Consider the following 16849-nt stretch of genomic DNA (forward strand, 5'->3'; position numbering starts at 1 on the left):
TTCTGTGTCCCCACCACAAAAACTGCACGGGAGGGGCCGAAAGTTAAGCTCCGCTTTCCCTACCCCCACCCCAAAATCCATTGGGCACTAAGAGAGTACGTGCAAGTTCCGTGGCTCCCAGTCCATCTCCTGCTGAACCTTTGATTGTTGTTAGTGGCGAAGTCATGTCTGACCCATTGTGACCCCATGGACAACGTTCCTCCAAGCCTTCCTGTCCTCTACCATCCTCCAGAGTCCCTTTAAGCTCACTGCCTCCGTGACTCCATCCAGCCACCTCATTCTCTGACGTCCCCTTCTTCTTCTTCTTCTTCTTCTTCTTCTTCTTCTTCTTCTTCTTCTTCTTCTTCTTCTTCTTCTTCTTCTTCTTCTTCTTCTTCTTCTCCTTCTCCTTCTCCTTCTCCTTCTCCTCCTCCTCCTCCTCCTCCTCCTCCTCCTCCTCCTCTCCTCCTCCTTCTCCTTCTCCTTCTCCTCCTCCTCCTTCTTCTTCTTTTGCCGTCCATCATTCCCAGCATTTGGCTCTTCTCCAGGGAGTCCTTCCTTCCTTCTCATGAGGTGGCCAAAGTCTTTGAGTTTTATCTTCAGGGTCTGGCCTTCTAAAGAGCAGTCAGGGTTGATCCCCTCTAAGGACTGACCGTTTGGATGGCCTTGCAGCCCAAGGGACTCGCCGGAGTCTTCTCCAGCACCAGCTTAGCCTTTCAAAGCCAATAAATAAAGACCTAGCAAAGACACACACACACACACACAGAGTTGCCAAGCTAGCCATGAGGTTTGCTGTCCTGTTATTTTCCTGAGCCCACCACCAGCTGTTTCCCAGAGCTGGGGTGGGGGTGGGGGCGCTTTCTGCCCCCTTCTTGTCCACCCACAGGGGAATCACCAACTCTCAACCTCTTCTCTTCACTTCAGCAGTAGAATTAAGAGGAAAGAGACAGGAGGAAGGGAGGATGAAAGGAGAAAGGAGGAAGTGAAATGGGGAGGGGGGGCAGCGCCAGCTTTTCCTCTTACTCTCCCGGTAGCCTCCAGCCAATGTCTTTATCAGTGACGTGTGGGCGAACTGCTGCCTCCTCATATTTAACACCCACCCCGAGGCAGGAACGTCTCTCTTTCTCTCTCTTTCTCTCTCCCTCTCTCTCTCTCTGCCTACCAACGCGCGAGCGCCGCCGCCGCCGCCTTCACCGAGGCTGCAAACGGAGGGGAGGGGGCGCCCCGCTGCACCTGCCAGCGCCCCACCTTCCCTCCTTCCCCCCCTCCCCCCAACCTTCCAGCGAAACCCGATCGGAGCCAGCTGAGCTGCAGCCGCTGGCTGCTGGGGTCGCCTGGCTTGTCAGGAACTGACCTTTGAAAGGGGAGGGGAGGGATAGGTGGGTGGGTGGCCTCCTTTTCTTTATCCCTCCTCTCCCCCCTTTTTTTGCATTCGGGTTTGGGGTCACCTCGGCGGCTCGGGGCTGCCCCAAGAAGAGGGAGGAGGCGCGCGAACATTTCTTTCTGGAAAGAAAAAAAAAGAAAGGATGGGAACCGCAGGGCGCTGATCCTTTTCTTTCCTTCTTCCCCACCCCCTCTCCCTCCCCCCCGGCTGGCGGGGAGTGGGGGGAGTTGAAATTTTGCTTCTCCGCCGCTCCTCCGCCTCCTCCTCCTCCTCCTCCTCCTCCCCTCCCCTCCCCCTTTCCTAGCTGTCAAGCGGCGGCGGCTCTTGCGCTCCAGCCTTCGCAGCAGCTGCAGCCTCCGGAAAGGGCTGGAGAGAAGAGAGCAGGCGGGCCGCTTCGCGTTTGGAGACGAGGCGCGCCGGAGGCGAGGACCTCCAACCGGGCCGCAGAAGCTTCTCCGGGTAGTGGCGGCTCTCCTTCGTGCCGGCGGTGAGGGCAAGCCAAGCGGCCGGCGGATGGGCTTTGCGGCTCCCTTTGGCTTGTGGCAAGGAAGGCTCCGGCAACAAACCGGGCTGGCCAGTTCTGGAGGCGCCCCGGTACCGAATGCCCAACTGCTTCTCCGGGAGACGGGGCGCTTTGGGGGGGGCGCTCCGGTACCACGTCGGGGAGGGGGCGCAGAAGTGCCGCAGCTGCTTTGACCTCCCGCCGCCCCCCTTCCTCCGTGAATTAAAGCCCCCCACCCCCTACCCCACCCTGGGGCGCTCCGAGGACCTTTTTCTACTTTTTTTGGCTTGCTTTTGAGCCCCCCTCCTCCTCCTCCCCTCCCGGACCAAAGGCGATCGATGCTGCGTTGGCCAGCCTGGAAGCGGCGGCGTCCCGTTTGGAAAGGCTCGCCTCGCTGATCTCTGGCTGGCTGGTTAGCTCCGGCGGGGGTCTGGCTCAGGAGCCCCCTTTTCTCCTCCTTCCTTCCTTCGATTTGGTTTTGATTTTATTTTATTTTCGGCCCAAAGCCTGGAGGAACCTTTTGGAGACAACGGCGGCCAAAGAAGGCCGGGAGGAACTAACCCAGGCCTTTCTCGCGAGATGGACGGAACGTGGCAGTCGGAGTGGAAGACGACTGGATTGTGAATAAAAGAAGAGAGGAGGGAAGGGAAGGGGAAAAAAACAAGAACCAACGCTTGCCCCAAAGACACCCCCCACCCCACCCGCCTCGCTTCTCCCGCTCTCCGAGCCCAGGCTGCTGAATTGAGCCGCCCACCTCGCCGGTCGCTTTTCCAGCTTGCCTTGGGGACCCCCTTCCCCCCAATTCTCCCGGAGCCATGAAGCTAATCCTGGTGCGCAAATTCCGCGTTCTCATCCTGCTGGTTTTCCTGGTGGCGTGCACTCTGCACATCCTCATCGACCTCTTGCCCAAGCTGGAGAAGCGAGCCTCGGGCTCCGAAGCTGGGGCGGCGGATGCAAAGCCAGGCTGCTCTTGCTCGCACGCCGCCGCCGCCGCTGTAGCCCAACCGGGGGAAGAGCGGCGCGGCTGGCCCAAGGAACCGCCGTCTTCGTTGGAGCCGGAGCCTCCGCCGCCGCCGGCTGCTGCAGCGCAGGAGGAGCCGGCCCGATCCAAAACCGGCGCCTCGGAGGCGGCCGCGGCAGCCGCGGGCTGGCCTAGCAAGCACACGCTGCGGCTCTTGCAGGATTTCAGCAGCGAGCCCAGCTCCAACCTCAGCTCGCGCTCCGGAGAGAAAGGGCCGAGCCACGCCAACGCCGAGCGGGGAGGAGAGGCGGCGGCGCCGCGGCGAACCTTCAGCACCGCGGCGCTCCACGCGAAGGGGAAAACGAGAGGAGCCGGCCGGTTGCAGAACGAGCCCCACTCGCCTCCTTTGCTGCCGGTTTACCGGGAGGAGGAGGAAGAAGCGGCGGCGGCGGCGGCGGCGCCCGCGGGCACCGGCTCCCGCCTGGCTGCGCTCTTCGCCCACCCGCTCTACCAGCTGGCCGCGCCGCCGCTGGACGAGGCCGACCTCTTGTTCAACGTCAACAGCGACATCCGATTTAACCCCAAGGCGGCGGAGAATCCCGAGTGGTGAGTGAGTGGGGGGCCAAAGATAAGATTGGGGAAAGGGAAGGACGAGGGAGGTGGGGGTTAGCATTGCAAGACGGGCATGGCACGCCCTACTTGGCATCCGGGCGTGAGCTCAGCTTCACACGACCGGCTCAACCTCGATGGGGGTTTTGTAGGGCTTGCATAAGCCCAGAGTAGAGAATCCAGTGGTTGCTGGGCGGTGGGAGAGCACACTTGAGGGTTCTTCATCATCCCCAAGTTGTTGTGTGTCCTTCAGGTGTTGTCTGGTGAATGCAAGCTGTTGGGGTCGCCCACCAAGGTTTGAAGGCCCCTAGATGATGAGCCAATTGGCCATGCCGGACTTTAATGTGATGAGCACCTAGAAAATTGTGGCTTGTCCACCAAGATGGATGCTGTTGGGTGTGTGAAGCCAAGACATGTGATTGATCAGCCCAAGTTTATGTATCTCAACCCAAATGAGTTGAGATATCCAATCCAATCTCAACCCAAATGGGTTGAGATACCCAACCCAATCTCAACCCAAATGGGTTGAGATACCCAACCCAATCTCAACCCAAATGGGTTGAGAAACCCAACCCAATCTCAACTCAAATGGGTTGAGATACCCAACCCAATCTCAACCCAAATGGGTTGAGAAACCCAACCCAATCTCAACTCAAATGGGTTGAGATACCCAACCCAATCTCAACTCAAATGGGTTGAGATACCCAACCCTAATCTCAACCCAAATGGGTTGAGAAACCCAACCCAATCTCAACCCAAATGGGTTAAGAAACCCAACCCAATCTCAACTCAAATGGGTTGAGATACCCAACCCAATCTCAACCCAAATGGATTGAGATACCCAACCAATCTCAACCCAAATGGGTTGAGAAACCCAACCCAATCTCAACTCAAATGGGTTGAGATACCCAACCCAATCTCAACCCAAATGGGTTGAGATTCCCAATCCAATCTTTTCCTGGTGTCCATCCCTCACACCATGATGGTTCAGTCCCTTAGGGCTGAAGACATCTGTGGTCCTGCAGGAACCCAACACCGGCATATAGAATGACCTAGTTATGGCCAGGTTGATGTCTTTGGGAGGTTCACAAGCCAACTGCAATTGATTCACTAAGCCTTGGTCTTTGGCCTTTGAGGGATGTCCGAGTCAGATCCTTAACCTTAAAGCCAAATTTAGCTCAAGTGAGGGGGAAGCAGGAACCTTCCACCCCCACCCACCCAACTCTCCTTCCTCACATAATGGAGATGTTCCTTCTGAAGGACGAAGCGTGGCTGACGTTGAACGGCTGACATTGGCGCTGGGTGGACAGTCGGCCTTAAAAAAAAACAAAAAAACACCATGAATGCAGACTAATTGGCGTTGAGTGCTCTTCCATTAGCCCGGAGGATTATCAAATTGAAATGTTCTTCTTTTTCTACCTCTCATTTCCCCCCTTCCTCCTGTGGAAGAAACAGAACAGAGGCATGGATGAGCTGGAAACACCCCTCTCCTTTAAACAAAAAACAAAAAAAACAGCCCCTACTGAAAACCAGAGGAGGGAAGGCTAGGAAGAAGGCAAGTCACTTCTCTCCAATTCCTGCTGCATTTAAGATTTTTTTTAAAAAAATAGCAGAAGCTCTGCCTGGATCGATCATCCTAACCCCCCCCACTTATAAAAGCAGGGGGGTGGGTTGCTTTATACAGGAGAATGGGCTCTCAGTTCTTGCTCCCCTGAACAAGAGAGGAAGATTGCTTCTTGTTGGCTGACACCCCCTTCCCCGCAACCTTTGCCAGCAATAACAAAGGTTGTCAGAACGTTCTCTATCTGCTTTCAAGCCAATTGTCTCCTCACCTTAAGTAAAAAAAAAAAAATGCCTGCAAAATGTGCTTCGATTGAGACTCAGCTAACCCTGAGTGATTTTTGCTCCCATTCTGCTTCTCTTTCTGGTTTTGCCTTTTTAAAAAAAAAAAAAAAAAAAAGTTGAATGAATTAAGCACCCCCTTGTCCAAAATTTAAATAGAAGGGTTTATTGTGACTGATTAGCCTCCCCTCCATCAAAGACCGGGTTACTTTCTTGGTCTTGCATTGGTCTCCCAAAAATGGTATTTGAAAACATAATCAGCTCTTTTTGATTGATATACAAGAGGAAGATCTCCCTCCCTCCCTCTCCCTCCCTCCCTTTCTCTCCCTCTCTCCCTCTCTTTCTCTCTCCCTTTCCCACTACCTCTCTCTCGCTCTCTTTCTCTCTCTCTCTTCCTCTCAGTGCCTTCCAGATTGCAAACCCCATCATCCTCAGCCAAGGTGTCCAGGGTATACAGACATGATAAGTCTTGGTCATTGAAGAAAGCGCCACGTTAGGAAGGCAAGGAAATTTTGGTAATTGTCAAACAGGATGTTATCCAGAAAGAACGTGGAAAAGATTGTTAGAGAGATTGATTTTATTTTAAGGTAGCCGGAGAAGTGAATTCAGCCAAAAGAAGGGGAAAAAAGCTGGTGTGTTTTTGGTAGGTTAAAAGAATTGGACTGCAATCATTTTAGCCTACTTTTGTTCCACTGAACTCATTGGCTGACTTTGGGCTGGTCAGTCTTCCAAGCCTCGTGACAGAATTGTAGTGGAATAAAATGAGAAGCAGGACAATGAATGAAATTGACGAATGAAATTGGCGAATGAAATTGACAAATGAAACTGTTGAATGGGGTGGGAAGTAAAAAAAAGAAAGATGAAATCAGGGAAGAAAAAGAAGAAACAGCTTGCCCCTCCCACCTCTGCAAAGATAGAGCTATTGTAGATAAGGCAAGACATTTAATTCCTAGAAGAGGTAGACAGATGATGAGTCCTTTCTCATCCTAGTTTTTCTCTAAATCTTCCATCCCAAAAGCAGGAATAAAAACAATGAGATAAAGCATTTCTTTTTAGCCTATCCCAGGTTCTCTCTTACGATCCTTGTGGTTGTATAATCTCCACCCCACCATTTCTAAAAGTACAAACATCTCATTAAATGACCATGGTTTTTATGACAGGATCTTGTTGACGTCAGCTTCCAAGATAAAATGGGAGAGAGAGAGAGAGAGAGAGAGAGAGAGAGAGAGATCATGTTATGACTTTTCTTATGTTCTCCCAAAAGTTCCATAAAAACACTAGCAACCCTGATCTGAAGGTATAGTCCATGAATTTGACTTCTTAAAAATATCTGATGAGCTTTTGAAGAGCTACATTTGACTTGGATTCACGCAACCTGCTGAGATATGTTGGGTTTTTGCCGTGCTATGTGAATCCAGCCTTTGTGACTTGTAAACAACACTTTTGGTATTGTCTGAACTCAACCAGCTGTGGTTTATTCAAATGGGGCTGAACAATCTGTGGTCCTATTAAAGCCAGACCATGGCAGTTGTCTATGTAGGCCATAAGGCAGAAGTCCAAAGACCTTAGTTGAGCTTGGAAAGGAAATCAGGGTTGGATATTCTTAATTCCTGGATGGAATCACTAGGATCTCTCTAGCCTCTAAACTAGACTAGAAGATTGAAAATCATGTCTTAGTACTGGCAAAAAAAAAAAAATCCTTGATATCTATCTTGGCCCAAAAGGCCCATTCATTCATAAAAATGGAGAATATTTTTGTCTTGATTAAGCAGCCAAGCGATTCTTTTTCAAGGCTGTTTTGTTTTTTGTATTTTGTTCCAATGTCTGAAATGTTGACTTTGGAAAACAGCGAAATAAATCTTATTGGAAAGAGAAAATGCCCTCTTTAAAAACTTTTCAACTAGTCCAACTTCATGCTAGTCATCTCAACCACCCCAGGTAGACTTCCAAAACCTGTGACCTCTTCCAGAGTTGAGTCCGTCTTGAAATCTTGACACCAAGAGTGACTTGCATCTTTCCATTTATGGATGGATGGATTTTCAGGTGTTTCGGGTTCAAAGGCACCGCCGATGTGATTGTCCATCCAAGGCTGCCCCCTTCCTTCAATAACATTAATAACAACAGGATTGTATAAGTCAATTTCTCCTTCTTGCTCGGGGCCAACCGTCTCTTATTATTTATGAATGGAAATGCATAGCTTGCCTTTTGAACGAGAGACTCCACAAAGCAGCCTACAAAACATTATCTCAGCATTTAAAATATTTAAACGCTTTTCCTCCCCAACTACAGGGGAACCAAAAATAATAATTAAAAAGCCAAAGGAAGAATAGTCTCCTTGATCTCTGTCTTGGCCCAGAAGGTTTTTTCATTCATAAAAATGAAGAATATTTTTGTCTTGGTTAAGCAGCCAAGCGGTTCTTTTTCAAGGCTGTTTTGTTTTTTGTTTTTGTTCCAATGTCCGAAATGTTGACTTTGGAAAAGAGTGAAATAAATCTTACTGGAAAGAGAAAATGCCCTCTTTAAAAACTTTTCAACTAATCCAACTTCATGCTAGTCCTCTTAACCACCCCAGGTGGACTTCCAAAATCGTCCCACTTTTGTAAACTTCAGAACCAGGGCTGAAATATATTTCTCTTGGTCTTGTCCTCTGAGCTTGGCCCCACCGACGTTGTTTGATTATAGGTCTCATGTTCTTCAGCTAGGATGGAAATGAAGTTGGTGGGTCAGGGACTCAAATATTCCACTTTATGAAAAGCTCTTTCAGAAAGCAGGCCAAAGATACCTTCCTGCTTCCATAACTTCCTAAAAGGTCTCTAAAGGGAAGATGCATCGGCTTAAAAAAATAATTAATCGTCCCCGAAGTTCACAGGTATAGTACAGGTGGCCACCTACTGAAGAAAGCTCTCTGATTTTAGCTGGTGGTACAGGAGAAGGAATTGTGTCAGGCATGGAAGTCATATTTTACTTAGAAGCTTCAAGGCTGCCTTGGTTTAGTGCCTGGGAATTTGGAAGAGGGGAATTCTGAGTGAGTAGTAGATTAGACACAACAACATTCTTTCTCAGAGAGTCAAGGACATGTTGCCCTGCACCTGGAGGGGAGTGACTGTAGGAATGTCTCCAGTTGCGACTAAGATTTGATTGGGCCATGTGATGGACTGATGGGTATAGGGGATGGATTTTGAATTTTTCTTGGGGAAGGGAAAACCTGGAACTCTCTGATTCGGGTTTTCCCAGATGTGCCAATATGACTTCTTTAATAAGTTCTTACTTGGATGGACTTTGTCCAGTGGTGGGATTCAGCCAGTTTGCACCAGTTCGGGGAAAACTGGTTGTTAATTTTCTGAGCAGTTTGGTGAACTGGTTGTTGGAAGAAATCATTAGGACAGAGAACCGGTTGTTAAATTATCTGAATCGCACCACTGACTTTGTCTCTGAGTGCTGAATGGAAATGGGGAGTTTCATTGTCCAGCTTGTAAGACAATTCCTTCACAACTGGCTATAATAATTGCCATCTCTTATCCCAAAAATATCTGTTTCAAGTGTTTTTGGATCAGGATGCTAAAACGTCCTAGATACTGTTCGGAAAGTCCTTTTCTCCCAGTGAGCATTTATGCACACAAAAATGTGTTACCCGATATCCAAGGGAAGAATGGACAATTTTGGAGACATTACAAGGGTGTCGCTGTTGCAAGACTTCCTCGTAACTTCCTTCCTCGTCACAGACTTTGAATGGGGGTGATGAGGGTGAAAGGAGGAATGGATGAAATATGTTCAGTGGGTGTGGAAGATAACCTGAAGAGAAGAAAAGAAATAAGTCGTTTCAAAAAGAGACATCGGACAACCATTTGTCCGATATGATATCGGGCTTCTTCCTGGAGCAAGGGGTTGGATTAGAACAGTGGTCGCCAACCAGTGGGCCAGGGATCACTGGTGGTCCATGAGAAAATTTTGGTGGCCTGCAGAAAAATGTCCCCGTCCCCCCCGAAGCAATTAATCCAGGTTGCGCAGTAGTCACAGGACTGGCCCTTCAGTCATCCCGGAGCAGCTCCTCCAGTCCATGGCAGGCCGGTGCACCCGGGTGGAGGAGCAGCTGTTCCAGGATGACCAAAGGGTCAGTCCTGTGACCGCTGCAGCTCTGGAATAGGGACTGACTTTCCCACCAACGTCAGCAAGCCACCGTCAGTCAAAATTCATATTAGTGGTCCACAAGATTAAAAAGTATGAGTTTGGTGGTCCCTGAGGTCCAAAAGGTTGGTGACCCCTGGACTAAATAACCTCCAAGGTTCCTTTCAACTCTGTTATTCTAAGTATATAAGTATATAAGCCCTTGACTTATAAGTATATAACCTTGTAAGGGACGTGCATAAGTGCACCATCGTGCCTACCGTCTCTGTCCTATTATGCAGTTGTTAAAAGAAGGTGATTTGTGGTCGTAAATCAAGGATTACTTAAACTGATAAACCTGGGGTCTCTAGCTTCTAGCAATTCCAGCCAGTTCAAGGCTGTTTTTTTTTTTGTAATTCTCTCTCTCTATTTTTTCCCCCTCTCTTGAAATATTGCCATGCAGAAATATTGCAACCCCAGAGGGACAGTTCTGCCCATTTTTCCTCTGAAGTAAATTCTATTGGAAGTTTAGTCTCGGAAAAAAAGAGGTGGAAAAAAAAAAGAGAGAGAGAGAGAGTCTATTCATGTTATTTACTGATTCAGGCAAATTCGTTGCAACCTTGAGATTCGTAGCTGCTGGGCTGCAGCGTGAAAATAGGACAGCGACCCAGAATCCTAGGGGCATAATGGTGGAGGTAGTGATTTTTCTGTTTTATTTCAGAATCCTAATACTCTAATCATATGTAAATGGCTTAGCAGAGTGTGTGTCTGTTGGAGACCTATCCATCATTCTGTATTTATAGGCAGCCGGTGGAATAAAATTGAATCGAAGATGAAGCCTTTGGATTTATGGGAGGCCCGGCAGATTTTTCGTTTCCCCTGAACTTTGGAGAACAAAATTGTGTTTTGTTTACGCCTCTTGGTGGCTGTTTCTTGAGGCTGTTGTTGATACGTTCCTTCGGGTTTATCTTGATTCATGATGACATTTCCTTGGCGAAGATGTTCAGAAGAGAAGCGCTTTGCTTGCCTTCTTCTTGAGAGAAGAAGATTGGCCCATAATCCACCAGCTGGCTTCCTGCTTAAGGCAGGATTAGAATTTGGGTCTCCCTGTTCTTAATCCAGCATCTGTAACCACTAGAGAAACTGGTTCTCATTTCCTAAGGCCGCATCCTAAATAATAAATGTTGAGATAAATGGGGCCAGCAAAGATTTACAGATAGTCCTTGGCTTATGAGCATTTGGACCAGAATTTCTGTTATCAAACAAGGTGGTTATTTAGTGAGGAGTGCCAGGGAAGAGGAGGGGAGGGGAGGAAGGAAGAGAGGGAGGGAGGGGAGGGATGAAGAGAGGAAGGAAGGAAAAATGGGGGAAGGAAGGGAGGGAGGGAGGAAGGGAGGGAGGGATGATGGAAGAAAGAAAAGGAGGGGGAAGGAAGGGGGAGGGAGTGATGAAAAAGATAGGGTAGGGATGAAGGAAGAAAGGAACAAGGAGGAAGGGATTGAGGGAGGAAGGAAGGAAGGAAGGAAGAGGAGAGGGAGTGATGAAAAAGATAGGTTAGGGATCAAGGAGGAAGGGATTGAGGGAGGGAGGGAGGGAGGAAGGAAGGAAAGAAGGAAGGAAGGAAGGAGAGAGGGAATGATGAAAAAAGATAGGGTAGGGATGAAGGAAGAAAGGATCGGGGAGGGAGGGATTGAGGAAGGAAGGAAGGAAGGAAGGAAGGAAGGAAGGAAGGAAGGAAGGAAGGAAGGAAGGAAGGAAGGAAGGAAAAAATGGGGAGAGGGGGAGGGAGGAAGGAAGGGAGGGAGGGAAGAAGGGAGGGAGGGATGATGGAAGAAAGGAAAGGGAGGGGGAAGGAAGGGGAGAGGGAGTGATGAAAAAGATAGGGTAGGGATGAAGGAAGAAAGGAACAAGGAGGAAGGGATTGAGGGAGGAAGGAAGGAAGGAAGGAAGGAAGGGAGAGGGAGTGATGAAAAAAGATAGGTTAGGGATCAAGGAGGAAGGGATTGAGGAGGAAGGAAGGAAGGAAGGAAGGAAGGAAGGAAGGAAGGAAGGAAGGAAGGAAGGAAGGAAGGAAGGAAGGAGAGAGGGAGTGATGAAAAAGGGTAGGGATGAAGGAAGAAAGGAACAAGGAGGAAGGGATTGAGGAAGGAAGGAAGGAAGGAAGGAAGGAGAGGGAGTGATGAAAAAAGATAGGGTAGGGATGAAGGAAGAAAGGAACAAGGAGGAAGGGATTGAGGAAGGAAGGAAGGAAGGGGAGAGGGAGTGATGAAAAAGATAGGGTAGGGATGAAGGAAGAAAGGATCAGGGAGGGAGGGATTGAGGAAGGAAGGAAGGAAGGAAGGAAGGAAGGAAGGAAGGAAGGAAGGAAGGAAGGAAGGAAGGAAGGAAGAAGGAAGAGGAAGGAAGGAAGGAAGGAAGGAAGGAAGGAAGGAAGGAAGGAAGGAAGGAAGGAAGGAAGGAAGGAAGGAAGGAAGGAAGGAAGGAAGGAAGGAAGGAAGGAAGGAAAAAGTGAAACGGAAGGTGACCACACCAATGAGGAGCGGGTGAGATGCTAAAGGGCCTGCCTGAAGCATTCCAGGCTTATATTCTTATCCTTAAGTCGAGCCTCCCTATTCTGAGGCAAGGTACCTCCAAATAGCAGAAAAAGAAAGCCAGAAGAGATGAATGTTTAGCTTACTTCCCCGTCACTGAGCTTCCTTGAAGAAAAGATAGCCGGCATTGACCATTTGTTTGGCTCTGTTCTTTCAGCGGCTTGTCAATCTCTCCTTTGTTCCTTGCTTCCAGATCTCATTGGATGCCTTTGGGCAAGAGAGTCCCAGCCCTTCCGTGGGGCAGCCTCGCGTTAAAGCGATAATAACTCTGCCTAGTTTAAGATCAGCTGACCGGCCATTGTCTGATGTTTATTTTAGGCCTTTGGCTTTTTCCTAAAACCAGCAGAAAAAAACAGCAGACTCGATTTTCTCTCTGTCTCTGACAAGGCTGTGTTCCAGAAAACTCCAAAGCAGATTCATTTCTTGCCTTACTAAAGAGGTCCGCTGAAAGAAAATTCATCCAATTTAGAGCATTAGAATAGATCAAGGAGATGCAAATTTACTTCTCCGTTGGTGGCATCAGCCTACCGGTGGGTTGATATTCCAGCATTAAGCCACGATGGATTTGGGTTAGTTTTACTGTTGGATGGTAGAAGCTTTTGCTGTTTGTAAACCCTTAACTGTAAGCTCTCCAGAGTCATCAATTGACATAGGCAGCTGGAGAAAATGAATAAATGAATGAATGAATGAATGAATGAATGAATGAACTAATTGAGGAATAGAGTAGAGTAGAGTAGAGTAGAGTAGAGTAGAGTAGAGTACAATAGAATAGAATAGAATAGAATAGAATAGAATAGAACAGAATAGAATAGAATAATAGAATAGAATAGAATAGAATAGAATAGAATAGAATAGAATAGAATAGAATAACAGAGTTGGAAGGGACCTTGGAGGTCTTCTAGTCCAACCCCCTGCTTAGGCAGGAAACCCTATACCACTTCAGACAAATGGTTATCCAACATCTTTTTAAAAAGCTTCCAGTGTTGGAACATTCCCAACTTCTTATAATTCTTGACTCTTAACGAATATATCTTTTCTTTTATGTATACTGAGAGTATTTACACCAAGACAAATTCCTTGTGTGTCCAATCAAGCCACACCATGCCCACCAAGCCATACACAGTAAGAAAAAAAATTGAATAACCACCACTGCCCGCTCCATTTCTTCTCTGCCTCCCATTGAGTCCCAGCTGATCGGTTGGGTCTTCTTTGGTTGCCCTGCACAGGAGAACCGAGCTGGAAAGCAGGTTAGTGGGGTGCAGGAGGGAAGGGGAATTTTGCAGTAACCTTCCTCTGCCATTCCCACCAAACCACACCACACCTACCAAACCACACCACCTCATCAAGCCCACAAAACCTGTCGTAAAAAAATTTGAATACCACCACCGATCCTTACCGTTGACTCTAGTCATCAGGTTTGGCGTTCACCCTGCTGAGTTGATTAGTCTTCAAACCTGACTTGGTTAAAAGGCAGAGGACATGCTGTCTCTTTCCCACCAAATTCAATGTGAATTTCAAAAGGAAGCGCACAGATAACCTTATTTCCTTTAAATGAAGCAGGCAGCTTTGAAAAACCCAATACCCTCTTGCTTTTGAATCCGTTCGCCAAACGGGTCTGTTAGCTGTTATGCTGTTAGCTGTTGTGCTGATCCCTGCAGGCAATTTGGTGTCCAATTGGACACAGCAAAGTGACAGAGGAAAACAACGGAGCGATGAACCGTGGGTCAACGGCGCAATTCCTTTGGCGATTTGGTAAATGTTCTGAAACAACAGGCGGCGTTTCATTTAGTTAGTTCACTTGTGTCAGGGGTGTCCAACTCGATTTCATTGAGGGCCGCATCAGGGTTGTGTTTGACCTCGAGGAAGTGGGGGGGGACAGATGAGCATGGCCATCTCGACGTCACTCATGTCTGAGGCACCTGTGGTGACCCATGTGCTCTGCCAGCGAAAATCAACATCTGTTTTCGCTGGCAGATAATTGCAGGCCATTGCAGCTGAAAACAGAGCTCAGGAGACAGTGGTGGGATTCACATTTTTTTTTACTACCGGTTCTGTGGGCGTGGCTTGGTGGGTGTGGTGGGTGTGGCTTGGTGAGCATAGCTTGGTGCGCATGGCAGGGGAAGGATACTGCAAAGTCTCCATTTCCTTACTAGCCTGCTTTCCAGTTCTATTCTCCTGTGCAGGGCAACAAAAGAAGACCCAGCCAATCTGCTGGGACTTGGGAGGTGGACAAGAGATGGGGGCAGAGCCAGTCCTAGGTGGTATTGGCCTGTTCACCAAACTATTCCAAATTTCTGCTATTGGTTCTCCAGAACTGGTCAGAACCGGCTGAATACCACCTCTGTTGGGAGGGCCTCTCGATCTCCATTTTTTGCTTATGGAGGCACTGTGGGCCGGTCCTTCACAGTTTTTTGGGAAGCCTCATGGGCCAGATCTAAGCACTCCATGGGCCTTGAGTTTGACACCCCTGATTGGTGTAGTATAGATACTCCTCAACTTTCAGCCAGTCATTGAGTGACCGTTTGAAGTTACATTGGCACCGAAACATTGACTCGCAGCCAGTTTTCACACATACATCCGTTGCAGCATTCCCACGGTCCCGTGATCAAAATTCAGGCACTGGGTTCATATTTATGACGGTTGCAGTGTCCCCAGGCCATGCAATTCTCCCCTTTTTGATACTTTCTGACAAGCAAAATCCATGGGGAAGCCAGATTCACTCCACAACCGTGTTACTAACTTAACGACTGCGGTGATTCACTTAACAATGATGGCAAAGAAGGTCGTTAAATGAAGCAAAGCTCTCACATAACAGCGAAAATGTTGGGCTCAATTGTGGTCATAAACCAAGGGCTACCTGTATTTTTAATCTCTCCCAATTTGGATGATGGATACCGATGGAATTAAATCCCAAACAATATCAGAAGCAAAAATCCACCTTCCAGATTAAGTGCTTTTTTTCCAGTGAGACCCGTCTATCAGGGCAACCAAATATGGGATGGAGCATCCTGTTTCTTTCCCGGTTTGAATCTCAGAAAGGTTATGGCTAGTTGACGAGAGCTAAATAGCTTGAAATAACATCTATACTAGTCTCCCTTTCTTTCTTTGTTGGTAAAATATAAATTCAACATCTTCCAGATTATAATGGTGTCCGAGAAAGTCTTGGAAGATAAGGAGATGCTGCCCAAGGACTGATGAAAGAAGAGACGGCATAGCCCACAGCTGCATAATGGGTAGAGAAACTAGTTTCTTGTGTTGTAAAGGGAGTGGAACAGAGTGTAGAGTTGTAATTGCAGGAATGTTCCAATCTCGGATGGCAAACCTCTGATAAAGAATGTTTCCAAGCAAATACAACTCAGGTAAACAAAGTCACTAATCTAAAGGAGGATTAGAGAGAGGAAGTAAACATATGTTAGACTTTAACTAGAGATAATTAATTACTGTGCTAAACAGTAACGAAAGTCAAGCAGTAACAAAAGTTAACCAATGATGGAGGATAATTAAAAATGTGTATAAATGCAAGACTAGACTCCAATAAAGATGATCATGATTCAGTTGTTCATGATCAAACAACTTGACTGCCTCGTCATTACAACAACAGAGGTGGTATTCAGCAGGTTCTGACCAGTTCTGGAGAACCAGTAGCGGGAATTTTGAGTAGTTCAGAGAACCAGCAAATACCACCTCTGACTGGAGATTTTACAGTATCCTTCCCCTGCCACACCCACCAAGCCACGCCCACAGAACCGGTAGTAAAAAAAAAAAATCTGAATCCCACCACTGGTGTGGAGGGGGAAATTGTGTTTTCAGACTTGCAAGATTCTGTTAACATAGCTTTACAATAAATTAGAATTAGCTTATCTGGTCCTGTTTCCTGTCTGGGGTATCTGATAAAGCTGACACAGATACAACCCAATGCAATAATTGATGGTTGTCTACCAGCCTCATAGGTTAAAGTAATGCGTGAGCTAGATGTTCTTTGCTTCCCTCTGAAATACGGGGAGCATCAGAACCGATCATGTCTCGATGGGGAAGGGCATATTCCACAGTGTGGAGGATTCCACTGCAAAGACCAAACCCTGAGTCAGAGACCACGTAGCTCCTTTGAGGTGGAACCCTCCAAAGACCTTCTCTAGATGTTCGGACTGGAGGAGCTGAGTCATATTTGGCAAGGTGGTTTTCGATATAACTTACTGATATGGTGTCTATGGCCTTAATGGGTACTTAACCAACTCTTTGAGCTGGACTCAGAAGCAGGATAGCAATCAATCCAGTGATGTCAAACTGGGGTTGCCTCAGGCAATGTGGCCACCACATTCTCTACCTGATATAACTTCCAAGTCACCTCCAAATATCTCTTGTGATATTTGTAAGTTGTTTCATCCCACTCTCCGTAATGTGGATGACACTTCACATCCGGTTGTGGTGTATGTCGGTTTCCTACAGATACTTTGGAGTTTTCCAACACAATGCCATTAAAATTCCACAACTAACCAAGTGAACTCTTGTTCCCAAGTTAAATAGACATAGGTAAAAAAAAATAGCCGGTGGAAGGACAGAACAGTCAAATATTAACTCCCCCTTGCAAACGGGAAGTTAGGTATCAAAGGTCACTTTTTCAAAAAAAAAAAAAAAAAAAAAGCACAGGGATTGCTTAAGTTTGTGGCTAAATTCTTATCACACCCTAAAGAAACCAATTTTCTGGTTTTGCAAAATGTGCTGTGTCTTCAACTAGAAGAGCAGGTCTTTGTAAAGAGTATCTTAAACCACTGAAGAAGATGTTGAGAAACTTAACCAACATGAAATCTCACCCAACTTACCAATAAAGGAGAATATTTGTTGCTCAGGGTTGAAATAAGAGATCCTTGGTACTCTCT

At 47.5% G+C, this 16849-nt stretch overlaps 1 protein-coding gene across 1 annotated transcript in view; it reads left to right on the forward strand.

The window, feature by feature from the left end:
* Positions 1-2289: 2289 nt before the first annotated feature.
* FAM20C (FAM20C golgi associated secretory pathway kinase) overlaps positions 2290-16849 on the forward strand; it is a 55308-nt gene continuing 40748 nt past the window's right edge. Inside the window, exon 1 of the mRNA XM_087942197.1 lies at positions 2290-3432. Within this exon, the coding sequence (XP_087798323.1) occupies positions 2681-3432 (752 nt within the window). The 5' untranslated portion in view covers positions 2290-2680. The remainder of the gene's footprint in view (positions 3433-16849) is intronic.

The sequence above is a fragment of the Notechis scutatus genome, chromosome 12, assembly GCF_049901735.1.
Source record: "Notechis scutatus isolate UNSWTSFEM ecotype Mainland chromosome 12, rNotScu1.2, whole genome shotgun sequence".
Lineage (NCBI taxonomy): Eukaryota > Metazoa > Chordata > Lepidosauria > Squamata > Elapidae > Notechis > Notechis scutatus.